The sequence below is a fragment of the Prionailurus bengalensis genome, chromosome A2, assembly GCF_016509475.1.
Source record: "Prionailurus bengalensis isolate Pbe53 chromosome A2, Fcat_Pben_1.1_paternal_pri, whole genome shotgun sequence".
NCBI classification, from domain to species: domain Eukaryota; kingdom Metazoa; phylum Chordata; class Mammalia; order Carnivora; family Felidae; genus Prionailurus; species Prionailurus bengalensis.
The window spans coordinates 157,464,483-157,487,696 of record NC_057348.1 but is presented as its reverse complement, the minus strand read 5'-3'; the positions used below and the strand labels follow the sequence as shown (position 1 = coordinate 157,487,696).

Below are 23,214 nucleotides of genomic sequence, written 5' to 3'. Positions count from 1 at the left end.
AACCCACATAGGAGACACTCCCTGAAGTGCCAGGATCTGGTGAACAGGGATGCTGCACTGCAGGGCACTACAAGGCCTCTTCTTCATAAGGCCATGACCTTCCAGAGCAAGAGATGTAGCTGGATTTCCTAACACACAGAAACAGAGAAAGCTAGACAAAATGAGGAGACAGAGGAATATGTCCCAAATGAAAGAACAGGACCAAACCACAGCAAGAGAAGTGTAATGGATGTGAGTAATATGCCTGATGGAAAACTTAAAGTAACAATCATAAAGATACTCACTGGACTTGAGAAAAGAGTAGAAGACATCAGTCAGACCCTTAACAAAAAGCTAATAAAGAACCAACCAGAGATGAAGAACACAATAAATGAAATAAAAAATACACTTAAAGGAATAAATAGCAGGCTAGAGGAAGTAGAGGAATGAATTAGTGACCTAGAAGACAGAGTGATGGAAAATAACTGAGCAGAACAAATGAGGACGAAAAAAGAATGAAATATTGAGAAGAGTCTTAGGGGACTCAGTGACTCCATCAAGCCTAATAACATTCACATTATAGGGATCCTGAAGAAGAGAAAGAAAAGGGGACAGAAAATTTACTTAAAGAAATAATAGCTAAAGACTTCCCAAATTGGAAAAAGGAAACAGATATCCGGATCCAGGAGGGACAAAGATCCACCCAAAAAAATCAATGCAGGAGGGTCCACACAAAGATACACAGTAATTAAAATAGCAAAAAGTAAGTGAAAAAGAAAAAAAAATTTTAAACTGCAAGAGAAAAGAAGACAGTTTCATACCAGGGAAACCTCATAAAGCTATTAGTGGATTTTTCAGCAGAAACTCTGCAGGCCAGAAGGGAGTAGCACGATACATTCAAAGTGCTGAAAGGGAAAAATCTGCAGCCAAGAATACTCTATCCAGCAAGGCTGTCATTCAGAATAAAAGGAGAGATAAAGAGTTTCTCAGACAAACAAAAACTAAAGGAGTTTATGACCAGTAAACCAGCCCTACAGGAAATATTAAAGGGGACTTTTTGAGTGGGAAGGAAAGACCATAAGTGAGAGTATAAAAAGTAAAAAACACAAAAGCAGCAAAAATAAATATTTCTGTAAAAACCAGTCAAGGATTCATAAAATAAAAGGATGTAAAATATGACACCATATACCTAAAATATGGGTGGGAGAGGAGTAAAGAATGGGTTCAAACATAAGAAACCATCAACTTAATACAGACTGCTTAATGCAGATGTTTATACACACCTAATGGTAACCACAAATCAAAAACCAATAATAAAGAATAGAGAGAAAGGAATGGGGGCGCCTGGGTGGCACAGTCGGTTAAGCGTCCGACTTCAGCCAGGTCACGATCTCGCGGTCCGTGAGTTCGAGCCCCGCGTCGGGCTCTGGGCTGATGGCTCAGAGCCTGGAGCCTGTTTCCGATTCTGTGTCTCCCTCTCTCTCTGCCCCTCCCCCGTTCATGCTCTGTCTCTCTCTGTCCCAAAAATAAATAAACGTTGAGAGAAAGGAATGCAAATAAATCACTAAAGGAAGTCCACAAACAATGAAAGAGAGCAAGAGAAGGATCTGAAAAAAACTACAAAAACAACCACAAAATAAGTAACAAAATAGCAATAAATATGTATCTGTCAATAGTTACTTTGGTTTTTTCAATGTTTATTTTTATTTATTTTAAGAGAGAGAGAGAGAGAGACAGAGAGAGAGAGAGAGACAGAGAAAGAGAGAATCCTAAGCAGGCTCCACACTGCCAGCACAGAGCCTCATGTGGGGCTCAAACCCATGAGCCATGAGATCATGACTTGGGCTGAAACCAAGAGTCAGATACTTAACCAACTGAGCCACGCAGGTGCCCATCAGTAAATGGACTAAACACTCCAATCAAAATACACAGTGTGACAGAGTGGATAAAAAAAATAGAACCTATCTAGATACCACCTACAAAAGACTCATTTCAGACCTAAAGACACCTGAAGATTGAAAGTGAGGAGATAGAGAAACATCTATTATGCAAATGGGTATCAAAAGAAAGCCATGGCAGCAATAATTATACCAGACAAAATAGGCTTTAAAACAAATACGGTGGGGTGCCTGGGTGGCTCAGTCGGTTAAGTGTCTGACTCTGGATCAGGTCATGAGCTCATGGTTCATAAGTTCAAACCCTGGATTGGGCTGTCTGCTGTTGGCAGAAAACCTGCTTCGGATCCTCTCCCCCGCCGCCCCTCTGTCTCTGTCCCTCACCTGCTCACACGCACTCTCTCTCTCTGAAAAATAAATAAAACATTTAAAAATAAATAATCAATACAAATCCTGTAACAAGAAACAAAGAAGGATACTACATAATAGTAAAGGGGACAACCCAGCAAGAAGATACAACAATTGTAAATATTTATGCACCCAATATGAAAATACCCAAAGACATAAAACGGATAATAACAAGCATAAAGGAAAGAATCAATAGTAATGTGACAGCAGTAGAGGACTTTAATATCCTACTCGTGTTAATGGACAGATTATCCAAACAGAAAACCAAAAAGGCAACAGTGGCTTTGAATGGCACACTGGACCAGATGGATTTAACAGATATATTCAGACCATTCCAACCTAAAACACAATACACATTCTTTTCAAGTGCACACAGAACATTCTCCAGAATAGATCACCTATCAGGTTGCAAAACAAGTCTCAACAAATTCAAGAAGACATCTTTTCTGACCACAATGCTATGAAACTAGAAGCAACCACAAGGAAAAGTCTGGAAAGAACACCAATGCATGGAGACTAAATCACATGCTACTAAACAATGAATGGGTCAACCAGGAAATCAAAGAAGAAATTGAAAACTACATGGAAATGAATGAAAAATGAAGACACAAAGATCCAAAATCTTCAGGATGCAGCAAAAGCAGTTCTAAGGGAAATTTTCAGCAAAAAAATTCTTGCTTCTCAAGAAGAAAAATCTCAAACAAGCTAACCTTACACCTAAAGGATCTAGAAAAAGAAGAATGACCAAAACCCCAAACCAGCAGAAGGAGGGAAATAATAAAGATCACAACAGAAATACATGATACAGAAACTAAAAAAGCAATAGAACAGATGAATGAAACCCAGAGCTGGTTCTTTGAAAAGATCAACAGAATGGATAAACCTCTTGCCAGACTCATAAAAAGAATGACCCAAATAAAATAACAAATTAAAGAGAAGTAACAACCAACACCACAGAAATATAAACAGCTGTAAAAGAATATTATAAAAAAACCTATATGCCGAAAAACAAACAAACAAACAAACAAACAAAAAACTAGATGCAGGGGTGCCTGGGTGGCTCAGTTGGTTAAGCATCCGACTTCAGCTCAGGTCACGATCTTGCGGTCAGTGAGTTCAAGTCCCGCGTCAGGCTCTGTGCTGACAGCTCAGAGCCTGGAAACTGCTTCGGATTCTATGCCTCCCTCTCTCTCTGCTCCTCTCCTGCTCATGCTCTGTCTCTCTCTTTCTCTAAAAAATGAATAAATGTTTAAAAAAAAAAACCTATATGCCAAAAAAATTGGACAGCCTAGAAGAAATGGATCAATTCCTAGAAACATATAACCTACCAAAATTGAAGCAGGAATAGAAAATTTGAACAGACCGATTACCAGCAATGAAACTGAATCAACAGCCAAAAAAACTCCAAACAAACAAAAGTCCAGGATTAGATGGCTTCACAGGTGAATTCTACCAAATATTTAAAGAAGAGTTAATATCTATTCTTCTCAAACTGTCCAAAAAACAGAAGAGGAAGGAAAATATACAAATTCATTGTATGAAGCCAGCATTACCTTGATTCCAAAACCAGACAAAAACTCCATTAAAAAGGAGAATCACAGGTGTGCCTGGGTGGCTCAGTCGGTTAAGCGTGCGACCTCACCTCAGGTCATGATCTCACCACTCGTGAGTTCGAGCCCCACGTCGGGCTCTGTGCTCACAGCTCAGAGCCGGAGCCGACTTCCAGTTCTGTGCCACCCTCTCTCTGCCCTTCCCCCACTCACACTCTGTCTCTTTCTCTCAAAAATAAATAAAAATTTTTAAAAATTAAAAAAAAAAAAGGAGAATTGCAGCCCAATATCCCTAATGAACATAGATGTAAAAATCCTCAACAAAATACTAGCAAACTGCATCCAACAAAATAAAAAAAAAATCATTCACCACAAATGGGATTTGTTCCTGGGATGCAAAGGTGGTTCAATATTCACAAACCAATCAACACGAAACATCACATCAATAAAAGAAAGGGTAAAAACCATATGACCATTTCAATAGATGCAGAAAAAGCATTTAGCAAAGTACAACATCTATTCACGATAACAACAACAACAACAACAACAAACCCTGCAAGGGGTGCCTGGGTGGTTCAGTCAGTTAAGCATCTGATTCTTGATTTTGGCTCAAGTCATGATCTCACGGTCATCAGATCAAGCCCCATGTCAAACCCTGCACTGAGTGTGGAGCCTGCTTAGGTTTCTCTCTCTCCTTCTCTCTTTCTCTGCCCCTCCCCCCTCACACAATCTCTCTCTCTCAAAATAAATAAACATTAAAAAAATCCTCAACAAAGTAAGTTTAGAGGAACCATAACAAAGATCTTATAAGAAAAACCCACAGCCAACATCATACTCAATGCGGAAAACCTGAGAGCCTTTCCTCCAAGGTCAGGAACAAGACAAGGATATGCACTCACCATTTTTATTCAACATTGTACTGGAAGTCCTAGCCCCAGCAATCAAACAAAAGGAAATAAAAGGCATCCAAATTGGTAAGGAAGATGTAAAACATTCACTACACTATTTGCAGATGATACCATATACAGAAAACCCTCAAGACTCCACCAAACAACTACTAGAACTGATAAATGAATTCAGTAAAGTCACAGGATACCAAATCAATGCACAGAAATCTGTTGCATTTGGATACACTAAAAACAAAGCAGAAGAAAGTGAAATTAAGAAAATAATCTCATTTACAATTGCATCAAAAAATAAGATACCTAAGAATAAACCTAACCGAAGAGGTGAAAGACGTGTACTCTGAAAACTATAAAACACTGATGAAAGAAACTGAAGATGACACATAGAAATGGAAAGACATTCCAGGCTCATGGATTGGAAGGACCTCTATTGTTAAAATGTCTATACCACCCAAAGCAATCTACACACTTAATGCAATCCCCATCAAAAAGCCAACAGCATTTTTCAGAGAACTAGAATAAATAACCCTAAAATATGTATGGAAACACAAAAGACCCTGAATAACCAAATAATCTTGAAAAAGAAAAGCAAAGCTGGAGGCATCACAATTCCAGACTTCAAAAGATTACAAAGCTGTAATTAAAATAGTATGGTGCGACACAAAAATAGACACACAGGTCAACAGAACAGAATAGAAAACTCAGAAATAAACCCACAATGATAGGGTCAATTAATCTATGAGAAAGGAGGAAAGAAAATACAATGGGAAAAGAGACAAGTGTCTTTAACAAATGATGTGGGGGAAAATTGACAACAACATGCCAAAGAACAAAACTGGACCACTTTCTTGTACCATACACAAAAATAAACTCAAAATGGATGAAAGACCTAAATGTGAGACCTAAAACCATAAAAATCCTAGGAGAGAGCAGTAACATCTCTGACATCAGCCCTAGAAACATTTTTTCTAGGTAGGTCTCCTGAGGCAAGGGAAGTAAAAGCAAAAATAAACTATTAGAGCTACATCAAAATAAAAAGCTTCTGCACAGTGAAGGAATCAACAAAACTTTTAAAAGGCAATATTTTGACGGGAGAAGATAATCGCAAATGGCATATCCGATAATGGTTAGTATCCAAAATATGTTAACACCCCAAAACCAAAATAATCTAATTTTAAAATTAGCAAAAGACATGAACAGACATTTCTTCATAGAAGACCCACAGATGGCCAATGGACACATGAAAAGATGCCCGACATAGCTCATCATTAGGGAACTGCAAATCAAAACTACAATGAGATATCACCTCACACATGTCAGAATGGCTAAAATCAACAACACGATAGGTAACAGGTGTTGGAAAGAACAGGCGAGAAAGGCACCTTCTTGCACTGCTGGTGGGAATGCAAACTGGTGAAGCCACTGTGGAAAACAGCGTGGAGGGTCCCCCCCGAAATTAAAAAGCTATGATCCAGCAATTGCACTACTGGATACTTACCCCCCCCCCAAAAAATACAAAGACACTGATTCAAAAGGATACATGCACCCCTATGATTACTGCAGTATGATTTACAAGAGCAAAATTAAGGAAGCAGCCCAACCATCCATTAACAGATGAATGGAAAAAGAAAAGGTGGCACGTGTGCACACATACATACACACACGTATACACACACGAGGAGCAATACTCCTCAGCCATAAAAAAGAATGAAATCTTGCCATTTGGCACACCATGGATGGAGCTAGAGAGTATACGCTAAGTGAAATAAGTCACAGAAAGACAAATACACACGATTTCGCTCATAAGTGGAATTTAAGAAAAAAATGAGCAAAGGAAAAAAGAGAGAGAGAGAGAGAGAGACCAAGAAACACGTTCCTAACTATAGAGAACTGGTAGTTACCAGAGGGGAGGGGGTGGGGGACGGGGCAACAGGTGATGAGGATTAAGAAATGCACTCGTCACGATGAGCACCGGGTGATGTACAGAAGTGTTGAATCATTCTATCATACACCTGAAACTAATATAGTTTACTATACTGGAACTAAAAAAAAAATGTTGATAAATTTTTTGAAAAAGACTTGTAACAGAAGCAAAGAGAAGAGATTAGGAGGCGGGTGTTAAGTAGACAGTGCGGCCAAAGGAGGCCTCACTGAGGGACAGCGTTCAAGCTCAGATCTGAGCGGGAACCAACAGTTTCTGAGCACAGGGAGCACACACATAAGACCCCGAGACAGGAGCAGCTTGGTCGTGCTCGAGGTGCTTGAAGGCCAAGGGTAGTCACCCGGGATTCAGTCGGAGCGGTACGTTGGAGCCGGATCATGCAGGACTCTAGCAGGAAGGCTGTGTTTTCCTCTGGGTGCAGCGGAAAGTCCTTACCACGTATAAACAGAAGGGTGACATGTGGCTCAGTTTACGTTTTCAGCCTGCGGGGTAAGTCTGTGGGGAATGGATTATAGCACAACAGGAGTGGAGACAAGGAGACAAGTCTAGGAGGCTGTCGCTGAGGGACCGGCAGGAGAGGAAGGGCTTGGACCAGAACGGTGGCGCAGAGGGAGGTTAAAGCGTGGGAGATGCACCAGGGAGGTCGAACTGGTTTTTGGCAATTTATCTGTCAGCTGGGAGGGAGAGAGCGAAATCAAGGGTAATTCCGGCCGGGTGGGTGGTGCAAAGATGAAGAGGACTGGAAGTGTCACACGTTCTGGGTGGGAATCAGGAGTTCGGGCTGAGACTCAGGTTCGGTTTGAGAAGTCTGAGAGGCACCAGCGCCCGCCCTGGCTCTCGCGCCCCAATCAACAGAGGCCAACAAATTGGGCCCCGCAGGATCTTGAAAGAGCGCCGATCCAAAAGTCGGTCACCAGACTTAAGACGTACGTGACCAGGTCTGGTTCGTCTCTAATTCTAAATATGGCTTCTCCCATCTCTGTTGCCCTCTTGCCCTGTCCGGGGGCCTGCGTCGGCAGCCTATCTGGTTCTCTTGCTGCCTTGTCTTTCCAACGAACTGAACGATAGGTTTTGCGGGCCGAATTGTTTCTCAGGCGATCAAGCTCACCTCCCATCGTTTGGATTCTCTACCTCACAATAGGCGAGCCCAGGATTTCCCCCCCGCTCCCCGGCTCCATGCAAAGGAAGCCTCTCCTAGCTTCTAGCCCACGCTAGCCCACACAAGCACCAGGAGGCATTTAAAGACAGGGGCAGGTCATCTGTGACCCCACGACTTCGAACGGTCACCCGAAGATGAGCGGACCTAAAAACCTGGAGCCCCCAAAGAGCAGAGGAGCCTGCTGACCACGACGGGACCTCACCTTCCACACTACTCACCAGACCTGGAGGGCACCTGGGTCATGGGGGACAAGGATGGCTTCATAGCCCAGGAGGACAGGGGGTCCGTGTCCCGAAAGAACCAGCGGAACCGTGAGGACCACGCTGTGGCCAGAAGACCACGCTCTCTTCCCACACACTACTGTCCCCTGGCAGAGCACTTTTTCCTGGGGGTCGCCGACCCAGACCTGGACACCAGAGAAATCCGTCAGGCCACCGGCAGAGGTCTAGCCCCAGGATACCACAAGAGGAAAAAAAACGTGTTCAGGGAATTCTACTCTCTTAAAAGCTGCCCTGCTGGCCTGTCAAGTTTATGACCTCAGAATCCCTGACTCCTCCTTGAGGAAACACTTGAGCTGAACACTTGCCAGCCTGGCTGCCTGTCTGTCTCTGTGCAAGGAACAACTTTGTGGCTCCTCACAGGTTCGGTTGGGACTGTAATAAAAAAGAGAGAGAGAAAAGAAAAGGAAAAAAAGGACAAAATCAAGTCAATCACTAATTGGAAGAGATTTAAAAAAAAAAAAAAGTCTGCCAGAGAAAAAATCAGAAGGTTTATTTCAAATTTGCTTTTCTAGTTTTGAGAAATGTAAGGCTTTAAATTTTTCCAATAGGTGGAGACTAGTTAAATTACAGCGTCACTCAATAAATTCTGAAGGCTGGAACAATACAGATTGAAATATTGTTTCAATATTGAAATATTGAATTTCAATATCAATATTGAAATACAATTGAAAAATTGTTTTTCCTTTTCTAATCCTTCTGTATTTATCAATATTTTCCTAATAAATTTGCATTCCTATTACAACAGAGACATTGTTATTGTTTCACCTTTTTTAAAAAAACATTTTCAAATTTATTTTAAGTAGGCTCCCTGCCCAGCTTGGGGCTTGAACTCATGACCCTGAGATCAAGAGTCAAATGCTCTACCAACCAAGCCAGTCAGGAGCCCCTATTTTACTTTTTAAAACAAGTTAGACAGACATTCCTCTGCGTTCCTATCCACAGCCCTGAAGAAATAATATAATTTAAATCTAAATGTTTTACAATTATCGTCAACAAAAGGTTAGTAGTGCTACTTATACACGAAATGTTATTTCTGTGAATTAAACGTGAGTCCAGAAGAACTGAATTTGTGGTCAGAACACTGGGATCAAGGCACGTGAGTGGCTCAGTCCATTCAGCATCTGACTCTCGATTTCAGCTCAGGTCACGATCACCAAGCGTGTGAGATCAAGCCCTGTGTCAGGCTCTGCACTGACACCATGGAGCCTGCTTGGGATTCTGTCTCCCTCTCTCTCTGCCCCTCCCCTGCTCATCTTTTCTCTAAATAAACATTTTTTAAAAAATTTATGGAGCATAAATTATTTATGGAGCACCTGGGTGGCTCAGTCGGTTAAGCGTCCAACTTCAACTCAGGTCATGATCTCATGGTTCGTGAGTTCAAGCCCTGTTGTGCTGACAGCTCAGAGCCTGTAGCCTGCTTCGGATTCTGTGCCCCTCTCTCTCTCTCTGCCCATCCCCTGCTCCTGCTCTGTCTCTCTCTAAAAGAAACAAACACGAAAAAAAATTTAAAAAATAAAAATAAATGAAAATGTTTATTTATTTTTAAAACAATAAGCTGGGGGGGCGCCTGGGTGGCGCAGTCGGTTAAGTGTCCGACTTCAGCCAGGTCACGATCTCGTGGTCCGTGAGTTTGAGCCCCGCGTCGGGCTCTGGGCTGATGGCTCAGAGCCTGGAGCCTGTTTCCGATTCTGTGTCTCCCTCTCTCTCTGCCCCTCCCCCGTTCATGCTCTGTCTCTCTCTGTCCCAAAAAATAAATAAACGTTGAAAAAAAAAACTTAAAAAAAAAAATAAAACAATAAGCTGGGATCAACAATTAAAAAAAATTTTTGAGGGGTGCCTGGGTGGCTCCATCGGTTCAGTGTCCAACTTTGGCTCAGGTCATGATCTCGCAGTCCGTGGGTTCAAGCCCCGCATTGGGCTCTGTGCTGACAGCTCGGAGTCCGGAGCCAGTTTCCAGTTTCAGATTCTGTGTCTCCCTCGCTCTCTGCCCCTCCCCGACTCTCACTCTCTCTCAAAACTAAACATTAAAGATTTTAAAAAATGTTTTGATATAATTGTATATTCACATGCAATTGTTAGAAATGATACGGAGAGATCCCACGGAGTCATTACCCATTCCCCCCTTGTGGTGGTAACACTGTACGTAAGTATGAACTAAGGTCACACCAGGAGACATATGTTGGCACCAGCCATAGAGCTTACTCAGCTGTCCCCAATTTGATATACATTCACGTGTGTGTGTGTGTGTGTGTGTGTGTGTACATCTAGTTCTACAAAATTTTATCTCACGTGTAGACTCACGGGACTGTCACTGGCCCAGCTTCAGAAAATTCCCATCACTGCGGCTCCCTGAAGAGCCACGGCCGCCTCCCATCCTCCTGCCCTAACTCCTGACAGTGGTGATTAACTTTCGGTCAAGGAACAATGACCACCCCCCAACGTATAAATCGCTGTGCACTGAAAGGCTGTGACGGAAATATAAATAAGCAGTATAGCCTAGTGACTTGGAGGATGGGTGGGAACCAGACTAACTGGGTTCAAATCCTGGGTGTGTCACTTACCAGCCGTGTGACCTTGACAAAGTACTCAAGCTCTATGCCACGGTTTCTTCAATACGACGTGGCTAATAAGAGTACCTCCCTGGGTTATTACGAGGATTCAGTGAGTTGGTATTTGTAAAGCAAGAAGAAAGTGCCGGGCACGAACAGATGCAGGTTATCACTCAGGAACTCACATTCCCGCAGAGAACATACAAGGCTCTCAGGTCAGCCTGTGTTGAGCGCGGTCAAGTCAAGGCTAACCCAGCACAGTGGGAGGACGCCGCTCATTCGGGCTGTGGAAAGTTGAGACGGTTTCACAGAACAGAGACTATCTGGGCTGGGCTTTGAAGTATGAGTAAGACTCTGACAGAAATAAAAGGGAAGGATGGCGTTTCATGCCTATAAAATGACACCATCTGTGGCCCTGGGGCGTGAGGTGGCAAGAGCCATTCTGAGAAAGGACGAGCTTAGAACAAGAGCCTGTGAGGAGACTGGGGGGCCAGGGGAAGGTTGGGGCCAGGTTCTGAGGCATCTTGGACGCCATGCAACAGTTACTGCTAGAACCTCGCCATCCTGAAGTAGACTGGCATGGCACAGAAGTTTCTCCAAAGTTCTGGAATACTGGGAAGAGAGGCTCAGAGGAGAAAGTACTAACTAAATCACAAAACACACGCAACGTGGTTTATTATTACTACAGGCTGATTAAAAACAAGCAGCAGCAATCCCCTCTCTTTCTCTTATGACTTTTTTTTTTTAACCTTATTTAAATCCAAGTCAGTTAACATAGAGTGCAATAAGGATATCAGGAGTAGAATTTAGTGATTCATCACTTACATATGATACCCAGAGCTCATCCCAACAAGTGCCCTCCTTCATGCCCATCCCCCACCCAACACGCCTCCAACAACCCTCAGTTTATTCTCTGTATTTAAGACTCTCCTGGGGCGCCTGGGTGGCTCAGTCGGTTGAGTGACCGACTTCAGTTCAGGTCATGATCTCACGGTTTGTGAGTTCGGGCCCCGTGTCGACTCTGTGCTGACAGCTCAGAGCCTGGAACCTGCTTCCGATTCTGTGTCTCCCTCTCTCTCTGCCCCTCCCCACTCATGCTCTTTCTCTGTCTCAGAAATTAAATAAACATTAAAAAAAATTAAAAAAAAAAGTCTCTTATGGTTTGCCTCCCTATCTTAGCAACCCCACGTCTTAAACATGGTCCCTGTTCTTGGTAGAAGCATAAAATCTTGAGTGTTTGGGGCCCGGGGGTTAGAGGTTATGAGGCTAACTCATGCCGGCACCTGTTTTCTCCCTGCCAGGGCTGTCTCCCTTCAGCCAGGTGTTCTCAATGCCCCTCACCGGCGACCTCAAACCGTCCTTTCCTGGGATTTCCAAAGGAGGCCACTGGGCACCACCCATCATCAGCTTGGTCGTCATGGGCCCACAGCATTCATCTGATCATCCGGCCCTTTGCCCTCTTCAGGCTCAGGGTGCCCTGGTCCTTGAACCTGTGACTGCTTCCAGCTGCCCTCGGCCCCCCACCCCCACCCTCTGCCTTGGACAGGTGCCTTGACTCCCGGTTGTTTCCGGGCCCTCACTGCCCTGTGTGCTGTGACTGGGCCCTCTCCCTGCCCAGGGCCCGTTCAGATTTCTGTCTTTCACAACTTTACTCTTGCCTCTCTGGTCCCAGGCCTGCCACGCCTGGGCATGGCAGGTAAGACAAGAGCAAACGACCCTGTTTCTGCTTTGACATTTCTCTCAACCAGCCACCTTCTGGTTATCGTTCTCACTGTGGAAAGAGAAGGGCAAAGGAGTCTTATTCTCCTCCAAGGGAAGGCAGAGATGCTGGACTAAATGGCTCTTGATGAGAGGGTGAGTGGTGGTTTAGAATTTGACTCCAAGGGGCGCCTGGGTGGCACAGTCGGTTAAGCATCCGACTTCAGCCAGGTCACAATCTCACGGTCCGTGAGTTCGAGCCCCGCATCAGGCTCTGGGCTGATGGCTCAGAGCCTGGAGCCTGTTTCGGATTCTGTGTCTCCCTCTCTCCCTGCCCCTCCCCCGTTCATGCTCTGTCTCTCTCTGACCCAAAAATAAATAAACGTTGGGAAAAAAAAAAAAATTAAAAAAAAAAAAAAAGAATTTGACTCCAAAAACTAAGAACCACTCCCTCCAAGTAAAAATAAAAAAACCCGCCCACTAAGCCAGGTGAGCATATGAAGTTGTGTGACGATCACAAAGATGAAATCTAACCAAACAAGACTCAGAAATAAATATTCCCAAGCGCTCCTCAAACAACACGTTCTCGCCCTCCCTGTGAAGAGTGGTCTTCCTGCCCTTGGGGCTGGAAGGGGGGCTTGAACAGTACTACAGGTAAGTGGACTGTATCAGGGGGAGCTTTTAACAGCATGTATCAGCGACACTACCCCTTCCCAAGGAAACTCACGAAGATGTTCTTCTAAGCCTTAGGAGGCCAAATTCACTTGTAGCCATTAGAGCAAATTTTCATGTAAATCAACAAACGCTACGATATTTGTAAAAAAAAAAAAAAAAAAAAAAAGCCACGCAACAGCAAGCCAAGAATATCAACAAAGGAAGAAACCTTAAATTTTTCTAATGCAATACTCCAAGCCCAACAGGTTCAGCGATTTATGTGTTTAGAAAAATGCCAACATCTCTAATTCCCTTCAACACAAACACTTTGGTACAATTAGACCCTGAATCTTAAGGGTGGCATTCAATCTGTGGGTGATTTGAGTCTTTGCTTTTCCAACCCTCGCCCAGGCAGAGGGCGACCACGCAGTGAGAGCAAACACAACATATGTGATAGAGAAGAATGATTTATTCTTAGTTTAACGTAGTAGGATAACCCATTAACAAATTAAGTGTTCCTGGCTCCTAGCTGCCACAGACACTTCAGTGAAGGTGAAAAGGTCCTTTTCCTCCATATAAGCCCCCACCACCTGCTTCCTCCACTCTCCCCTCCCAGGATGATTTTAATTGACTTTGTTTTTGGAAGGTCTAGCAGTGTCTCAAACTCTAACATGAATAAAAATCACCTGAGGGGCTTGTTACAATGGCTATTTCTGGGTCCCTCTCTAGACCCACCAATTTAAATTTCTGGGGATGTGGCCTGAGAGCCACATTTTAAACAAATTCCCTAAGACATTCGGATCTAGGGGCGCCTGGGTGGCTCAGTCGGTTAAGCACCAGCTTTGGCTCATGATCACAGTCCGTGGGTTCGAGCCCCGAGTTGGGTTCTGTGCTGACAGTTCAGAGCTTGGCACCTGCTTGGGATACTGTGTCTCCCTCTCTCTCTGCCCCTCACCAGTGCACGCTCTGTCTCTATCAAAACTGAATAAACGTTAAAAAAAAAAAAAATTCTGATCTAGGGAAAGGTTAGGAACACTCAGAACAGTGGGTCAAAGAGTAAAACTGGAGTACTTTGACACAGGAAAGCAGGTAAGCTGAGCTGGAAAGAAAAGGGCCAGGATTTGGAAGCCTCCTGTCCCAGTAGGGAGACTGGTCTTTACCTCCTGGGCAGGCAGGGACCACTGCAGAGTTTTAAGTAGGGCTGGGACAAGGTAAGGTTTGCAATGAACCAACCTCCTTTTAACCGTCAGCTCACAGCTCCTCTGTCCCCCTCACCTTCCCTGCTCCCTCCATCCTAGGCCAGGAAAGCTCCCTGCTCCTCTGTGCTCCTAAGAACCTGTGTGCACATCTAACTCACCACTGACCACACTGGATTGACACAGTCCACTTACCTGGAGTGCAGTTCAAGCCCCCTCTCCACCAGCAAGCTTCTGCAGGCAAGGAACGGACTTGTGCACAGCGGCTGGCATACAGCAGGTGTCCCATAAATGTGTCATCAAGCAGACTATTGGGCTCCATTTACAACCGTATCACCGTTCTGATTTTTCCTGTAAACTCACTGCTCTGCACGCCTTGGTCACGAGGCCTCCAGTGCTCCCTTTCTGGCTGAGAAACTGGGCCCTATTTCTAAGCCCCTTATTTACCCGAGAACATTAGTCTGTAACAGGAGTCAGACTGAAGCATCAGACTCCTGAAGTTTTCATCATACAGTCATGAGATTAAGCCGTTTGATTGTTTCTGTTGCAAAAAGAACTAAAGCTTTGGCCCCTCTTCCAAGGCGAAGTGTGCAAGCCAAGCCCCTCAACGGAACGGGAGCGCAGGGAAATGGATGGATAGGTGATTGTAGCAGGAAAGCACGTGGTGTCCAGAGTCTTTTAAACCCTTAACGCAAAACACCTGGAGCTTGGTCTAGACCCTCCCCCCCCCCCACTCCCCACCCTCACCCCACACACACCTCCCCAGCCTACGCCCAGCTCCAAGCACCTGTTTCAATCTGTCCAGCACTTCCCACGGGTGGGCAGACGCAGACATAAGGAGGCAGCAAGGAGAATTTTAAATTCTGAATTTTCCTTAAAGGCAAGAAACATGCTATGAACTAGGAGTTACACCCGTGTGAGCGCTCCCTCGTGAGGCTCAACGAGGTTCTCAAAGATCACAGTAGGCTATCCAAGCGGGGCGGGGGGGGCGAGCGACCACAAAACCTGGGCCAGCCGGGCCTCCCCGCCGCCCCCCGAGGCCTCTGGCGCGTGTGTGGTGGTGCCCCGGGCACGCCGCGGGTTCGGTGCGGCTTACCCGGCAGCTCGGGCTCCTTCTTGCTCGTCGTCTCTTCTTGCTCTGTGCTCTCAGGCGAGTGGAGGGGTGGGGGCTCCGGGGCAGCCTCGGTGAGCCGCGGGGACACGGACAGCCCGGCGTGGGGCGCTCCCTGGATGAGCGCTCCAGGGTGGGTGGCCTTCCCCCAGTTTGCACGCAGGGCCCGGGGCCGAGTCACCGCCGAGCTCCCGGGACCGTACGCCAGCCGTCGGGGGCAGGCGGCCCCGCGGCGCGGAGACGCGGGCCGAGGGGAGGGGCGGCGGGCCGCACACCTGGGCCGCCCTCGGGCCGGCGGGGGCGGGCGCGGCCCTGCAGCTGCCCCACGCGCCCGGGTGGGCCTCGCCCTGGCGGCGGGGTGAGGGGCGCGGGCTCGGGCGCCCCGGGGCCCGTGCGGACCCCGCGCACCTGCCCGCCCGCGAGGCTTCATTAGGCGGCGCGGGGGCAGCGCGGCGAGTCGCGGCGGCGCGAGTTCGGGCCATGGAACCGGCGCAGGAGCCCTGCCCGGAACGGCGGGGTGAGCGTGGGGCGCGCTTGGGAAGGGGGGGCTGGCGCCGGGCCGCGGGGCTGGGGGTGGGAGGGAGGCCCGCCGCCACGCGCCCTCCCTCCCTTCCTCCCTCCTGCAGGTTCCCATCTCTCTGCACGCGGGGCCCCGAGCCCCTTCGTGTCCAGGTTCCGACACCCGTCCACTCTCCTACCGGGGCTACATCACGCTGATAGGTCTCGTTTATTGAGCACCTACCGCGTACCAGATTTGCTAGGCTCCAAGCTCGCCTAAAATGCCGGAAGCCCGACCCAGCGTGTCCCTCCTTCCCCAGGCCACCATCCAGCCTGTCCCTTCCCCGCCACGCTGGCCGGCGCACACTCCTCACCAGCCCCGGGCCCCGTTCTGCTAGACGGGTCTGATGCACCCTAGGAAACAACCTGACAAAGCACCTTCACCCCCGAAGGTCCACCTTTCTTTACACGTCGTTAGAAATTCGCATTCCTTTAGATGGTCTGTCTTACGTAATTTTCATTAAAATAACAGCAGTTCTTATTCGCTAGTCAGCATCTACTTAAAATTTTTCCAATTTAGGGGGAATGTTAAAGCATCTGGGGATTGTGAGGAAGGTGAACTGGAGAGGTTCTGGGGACCCCAGGAAGGCCTCTGCATGACGACTAAGTGCTCTTTGCTGGACGATTCGGGCAAATCACTCAATTTTGTAATCTGTATGTCCTCATCTGTTAGAATGAGCTATCAACCGTGCCTTCCTCACAGGGAGTAGGTGCACACTGTGCTAGTCTTTGAAAAGTGCTAAGCACAGAGCCTGGGACATGGTAAGTGCCTGGTGAATGAGACCCAGCCTCAAGACAGACGAGCTCGGAGGATGAGCGCAAGGGGGCTTTCGGTGCACACCCGGTGTGGCTGGATCACACTTCCTTACCTGTGCGGGGAGGGGTGGCCCGCGCCCAAGGCCACAGTGAGGTTCTGCTTTGCAGGGACGGGCAGGAGGGTGCACACAGGGTTGGGGAGAGTTGGCAGGGGCAGAGTGACATCTGTGGATGGTGAGGATGGCTGTCCCCCTGAGTTCCCTTGCTGTCCTTGCCTGGGCTTCTGGAGAGCCCCCAATTTCAGCAGCATTCCTGCAGCAGGAATGAGATCCAGTCTTAGAAGCAGTCTCTCCCTCCTCCTCCAAGTTCACCCCCAGCTTCAACATTTGTCCCTTAGCAATGCCTGAACAGATGCCTGTCCCTCAACTCACATTCCAGGTGTCTGGGGTGGGGGTGGGGGAGAAAAGGCAATTCCCAGAAAGTAAGTGCCCCCCAAATCGGGATAGCCCTCCTGCCATCTGTGTGTGTGAGCTCAGGCCCCCTTCTAGGTGCATCTATTTGCTCACATTTTACAAAGCAGGGGGCTATCTAGTTTGATCTCTACAACAGCCAAGCCTAGAATTTTTACCCTCTCTGACAAGTGCACAAGTGAAAGGTTGAGGCCAAACGGGACACAGGCCGCAGAGCAGGAAGCCGCACATCCTTAGTCCAGGCTTTTCCTTCTCCCGGTGCTAAGGTCAGTGGGTGATGGTCCCCACAGGCCAGGAAGGTGGAGACAAGCCCCTGGCTGCTGGGCCAAAAAAGGAACTGCGGCAGAGTTCAGCCCCCTGCGCTCAGGATGCCCCAAGTGAGGAACTGCCCCCCTCCTGCATCGTCCCCGGGGAGAAGCCACCATCAGACCCCCCTGGAGAACCATCTGGGACAGATACCAGGAGAGGGGGCCAGCCATCTGGTTCGGGGACTCTCCACAAAGACACGCCTCTGGCCCCACCGGGACCCCAGCTTCCTGGGGAAGGCTGTTCCTTCCCAGTGAAAGAGGCAAAGCCAGGGAAGAGGTCCTACTCTCCAGCCTCCAGTAAGCAGAAAATACCCAGTGCCGCGGGTCTGGCCTCCACACCATCTCCTGGTGTCACCCACTCAGCCCGTGCCGCACACAACCCAGTGCCTTGTGGGTCAGGCCGGGGGCCCTGCCATCTGGCTAACCTCCTCAGCACATTGGCTCAGAACAGCCAAAACACAGATCAGAAGAGGTCCCTGGAAGTGACCTGCCAAGTTCGGAAAAAGACCCGGACCCTATACCGCTCAGGTAAGTCCCCGAAGTTGAGAGGAAATGTAAGACAGCAGGTGTCCTCTCTAGGAAAGGAGGGCTCAACACAGAACATTGTAGCTCCAGGAGATTGCAATGTGGTTAGTTTGTACATCCCCTTGTCCTGATTCCTCTCTCCACCTGTGGCAGAGCCACGACCTCTGACTCTCAAAGGGAACATTGGGTTGCCTCATCAGAAAGTGAAATTGGGGGGCGCCTGGGTGTTTCAGTCATTAAGCATCTGGCTTAGGCTCAGGTCATGATCTCATAGTTGGTAAGGTCAAGCCACGCATCAGGTGAGCTTGAGCCCCGCTTCGGGTAAAACATGAGCCCTGGGTGAGCCCTACTTCTCTTTCTCTCCCATTCACTGACTTGGGCCCTCTCCCTTTCTCAAAAAGGAAAAAAAAAAAAAAGTGAAATTGGGAACAGATTAGTGAAAGTAAATACACAGTTCCCTGCCACAAATCCCAGGAGAGACAGAAGGCCCAGCCCAATGGGGAACTTTGTTGCAAGCCTCTGGGAAGACCCTTGAGTTGGGGACAACAGTCCCATTTGGAAGGCATCTTTCTCCTGTTGTTTGTCCTCATGCAAGTTTCTTCTCTTCCAGACCAGCTGGAGGAGCTAGAAAGGATCTTCCAAGAAGACCACTACCCAGACAGTGATAAGCGCCGGGAGATTGCCCAGACTGTGGGGGTTACCCCCCAACGCATCATGGTAAAGGGGGCTGGCCAACTGGCATCAGGGTGGTGGAGAAACCACCAACTGGTACCCTTGAAGGAGTAGGGCAGATGCTCGACCTCACCCCATAGGGGCCAAGGTTAGGTCTCCGATCTGGCTGTGTTCTCACCTGTTTCCACATTGCCACAGCCTCAGCTTAGAAGAGGAAGATACCTCGGCTATCTAGATGAATCTTTTCATAAAACCAACCTTGCAGAGAAAGCCCTCTGAAGCAGGGTGGTAAAGCGACCTCCTAAAGTCCCGTAGCTCACTGTGCGACAGTCAGAACCTGAGTCTGAGTCTCTGCTGTGCTCCTCGAACACTTCTAGGGTCTCTCCCCTATAGGTGTGGTTCCAGAATCGCAGGGCAAAGTGGCGGAAAGTGGAGAAGCTGAATGGCAAGGAGGACAAGGACAGCCCTGCAGACCCTGCCCCTACCGGGGCCAGCGGTCAGTGCAGGTACAGATCTCTCCTCTTCCCGGATCACCCAGGAGGTAGAGGTAGGAAGGGGGTAGAAGCTGGGCACCTGGGGTCCAGGAGATCGCATTGGAAAGCTGGCCGTGAGGCCTGGAGCTGTTGGCCGATATTTAGAGAGACCTTGGATGGAGGAGGGTCAGGAAGTTGCCAGGGTCTTGTACGAAGGCAGTTTTTGGGAATCTGGTGTCCTGTGCCCTGCACTGAGCCCTGGTCTAAATGCAGAGACCCTAGAGCTCCAGTCTTCGTTCTGTCTGCCTCCAGCTCTGCAACTGAGCTGCCAGCCGCTGTGCCCATGGACCCAGAGCCTGGTACCTTCCCTCAGGAACCCCCTCTGGATTCTCTTGCAGGTAAGCTGAATACTCGCTGAGGGTAATGTGAGGGAAATGGCAGCTGGAAAGACGGCAAAGACCAAGTCCTTTCTGGCTAGACGTGAGAGTGGGCCAAAGCTGTCCAGTGTTTTGGTCCAGTGGGGCCCACTCAAGGAGAACTAGACATGGCACACCCCAAATCTGCCTCCTCCTTCTCCTACCCTTGTAACTCGTCTGACCTTGATTCCTAGAGCCTCCCATGCTGCTGGCCTCTGAGCACACTCTGGCCCCAACCCAACAGAGTGAGAGTACTCAGAGGGTAGCAGTGACCCCACCGCTCTTCAGCCCTCCGCCAGTTCGAAGAGTCAACCTTCCTTTTCCCCTTGGCCCTGTCCCCACCCCCCAAATGATGCCTCTGCTGCTGGATACCCCAGGCAGTGACAGCGGCCACAAAGATGGCTCCTGGGGGACAAGGTATGCAACCTACTGGGGGTGGTCCTCCGAGTTATTGTGGGAGGGGCATAGAAGGAGAAGAGACAGAGCTTGGTTGGGGAAGGGTGAGCTGAGAGAAGAGAGGATCATGCTTGTGATGAGGATTAAACGGAAAGTGGATTTAGAGTGGGAAAGATCTAGAATATCATAGCAACAGTGTAGGCATGAGGGCGAGAAGCCAAGAACAGGAAGAGAAAGGAGGAAGCGAGTCTGGGGTCACGGAGATGGGAAGGGACTCACCTACTGTGTGGTCACAACGAGGAGGCTCCCGTGAGCCTCACCAGACACTCCTTTGTCCCCCACAGTGTCACCCCACCATCCACCTGCTCATACTTGGAGGAGCTGGAGCCCCAGGATTACCAACAGAGCGCCCAGCCGGGACCGTTCCTGTTCTCCCAGGCTCCACAGAGCCAGCTCTACCAACAGCCTCAGCCCCAGTTCTCCTACCTGCACCCCTTCCCCTTCCCCATGCCCCACCCCCTGCAGCCTCTGCTGCCGGATGACCCCCTCTTCACCTCGCCCTATGGCCCCAGTGCGGGGACATCACAGGGCTACTTCCCAGGGCCACCGCCTCCGTCAGGGCAGCCGGTGCTTCAGCCACCTGCTGGGAATGCAGGTGAGTCATGACCGAGGACAGTGACAAGGGGCAGACTACCTCACTTAGCCGAAGGGCTGGCCGAGGCAGCAAGTGGACCACTTTCCTTGCCCCTGGTCGTCTCTACGAAGTGCTTGTTAAGTTTCCCGAAAGGCTGCAGGGCAGAGCGAGAGCCTTGGAGCTGGGAGTTCTGAAGTCAGGCTCGGCCATTCCCAGCGTTGCCGACTCTCGGTTTGCCTGTCTCTCAAATGGGAATAATATCCCCATCCCGGGGAGGGATTGGAGGAGGATTAGCAACCTCATGAGGGAAATCCTTGACAGCTGATCTGAGCATTCAGACGGGCCACTCGGACCTCTGAAATCTGGACACAACCGTCGTCGTAAGACTAAATTCCAATAGAAGGGGAAGAAAGAGTCTGTTCCCAGTCTCCCTGCTGCCTGCGTGAGGGGGCGCTCAGCCTGGCCCACGACCCACTCTGTGTCGATGTTCCCAGACCTCGGGACTTAGAGGCAGGAGCGTGCCAGGCCCGAGTGCAGGGAGCTCCTGGTGCTAGGACTTCACCCATACTGGCACTGGGTTCCTAAGCTGGGTTTCTGTGGGAGGAGGAGGAGGAGGGGGGTGGGGAGTCTGTCACAGAGAATGTCCAGCCGTGGGGGAGACGCTTAATCCTCTCTCACCTTTCCTGCACTCTTTGACCCCACAGGTACAGCCCCCTGGAATGACCCTTGCTTTCCAGAACTGCCTTTCCCTGGTCCCTTCTGTCCGCAGGCCCTGGGGCAGCCCCCCGGAGGGGACAGCTACTTCCCTGATCTGCTCCCAGCCCCCTATGCTCCGGCCCTGAGCAGGCAGCCTTCCCCAGGTGTCACCCGGCTGCCCGAAGGGGCCAGGCCCGAAACGGGACCCTTCCTCGGCAGGGCCCCCGAGGAGCAGCCTGCCCCCTGTGTGGAGGGGCCCCCCGCAGCCGAGGAGCTCCGAGCGGAAGAGAAGGACAGCTGTGGCCCCTAAGTGCGGGGCCAAGCAGTGTGGAGGAGCGGGAGAGGCTTGGTGCCCCCTCCAGGAGACAGCGATGTCAGGACAGACTGCAGAGTCTCCTGACCCGGGGGAAATCGGACGTTTCCCCTCTGTGGGCTCACCTTGCTGGACCTGATTGGAGAAGGATGAGGGCCGGCCCGCCCTCTTGTCCACACCTCTGTGTGACCACCCTGAGAAAGGGATGGTCCCTATGATTTCTGAATGCTGTGTACGTTTATGTTGTTTCCTTTCCTTGCCAGACAAACGCATGTCTGTTGTAAGTGGTAGACTAGTGCATCTTGGGCCTCTCTGCGCGGCTCTGTCTCCCCACTAAGAGCTGCATTTCTTTCACCACCATCCACTCAGCTGGCCGGTTGTGGGATGCAGTCCCAAGTGCCCCAAGTGAGGTCCCCATTGGGCATGACCGCATGGAACCTGGCATCTTTCCTGGGCCCATCTCCTGCTGGAGGGGAAATCAGGCATCTTGGGCCTGTTTTTCACTCCTGACATTAACTCTTATTCCCAAACTCAGGACTGAACCTGAGCAAATTTGAGCACCAGCGTCTCTCTGGAATTTGGGCATTGTAGGGACAGGATTACAAGAGACACCCAAGGATATTTCAGGTCAAGTCTCCGTGTTGTGAACCAGAACTTATCTTTCCACAGCTCTTCTTTTGGGAGAGGGAGTAGAAATGAGAGGTGGGAGCACCAAGAAAAAGATATTCATATATATATATATGTATGTATGTATATATATGTATATATATATATTTAGCACCCCATATCTGCTGGCCCTACTGTGCCCAAGTAGGTAAGATTTGAGGGCCATTGATTCAAACTACATCAGTGCATTTGGGGAGTGTGTGTGGGGGTGCTATTTGGGACTTGCAAATGCTCTGATTATTGGAAAATACTTTGTTTTTCAAAAACTTACACGTATTTGCATCATAATAGTTATAGAGTCTTCACTGAAAAGTCAAAATATTTGGAAATGGAGAAACTTCTTGGTTACCCAAAAACATGTGTGTGCACATCTCTGTTCGGGTTCCTAGACCAACGGTGTTGAGTAGCTCTGTTCTTCTAGCCGTCCTCTCTTCCTGCCACTCAAGGACTGCGACAACCAGGCATCAAAAGCCTTAATTTAGAGATTAGAATATGTATACTGAGATATGAAAGGACTTGTGTTATGAGACATAGCTGGGTCTTTAAAAAATTTTTTTTATAAAATTAAGAAAAATTTGTTTTGGAGAGAAAGCAAGCAGGGGAGGGGCAGAGGGAGAGTGGAATGAGAGAGAGGGGGACAGAGGATCGGAAGCAGGCTCTGAGCTGTCAGCACAGAGCCTGGCACGGGGCTCAAACTTGTGTGAGGTCATGATCGTGAGATCATGACCTGAGCCGAAGTCAGACACTTGACTGACTGAGCCACCCAGGCGCCCCTGTGTAAATTTATTTTTGATAGTTCCACTTAATGTCTGACCCATCCTCATTTGGGAGGATGCTGGTCTTCTTACAATTAGCTCTAGCTTTTGTTCGGGTTTTGGCTGGATTGCAGGAGCAAAATCTGTGTGCCGGTGAGCCACGGCCAGGCCACTCGTCTCCTTAGATGGCAGGGCAAACCACATCCCAGCACCCCTCCTCCCTCTCCTCCCCCCACCACACCCTCATCT

At 48.7% G+C, this 23,214-nt stretch overlaps 1 protein-coding gene across 1 annotated transcript in view; it reads left to right on the top strand.

Annotated features, from left to right (window-relative positions):
* The window catches only part of NOBOX (NOBOX oogenesis homeobox), a 42,356-nt gene extending 20,039 nt beyond the window's left edge, over positions 1–22,317 (top strand). Inside the window, 11 exon segments of the mRNA XM_043589653.1 lie at positions 7,997–8,365; positions 11,970–12,214; positions 15,120–15,685; positions 16,406–16,539; positions 17,378–17,947; positions 18,555–18,712; positions 18,959–19,122; positions 19,402–19,487; positions 19,700–19,922; positions 20,246–20,556; positions 21,240–22,317. Coding sequence (XP_043445588.1) covers positions 7,997–8,365; positions 11,970–12,214; positions 15,120–15,685; positions 16,406–16,539; positions 17,378–17,947; positions 18,555–18,712; positions 18,959–19,122; positions 19,402–19,487; positions 19,700–19,922; positions 20,246–20,556; positions 21,240–21,541 — 3,128 coding nt within the window. The 3' untranslated portion in view covers positions 21,542–22,317.
* Positions 22,318–23,214: the final 897 nt, after the last annotated feature.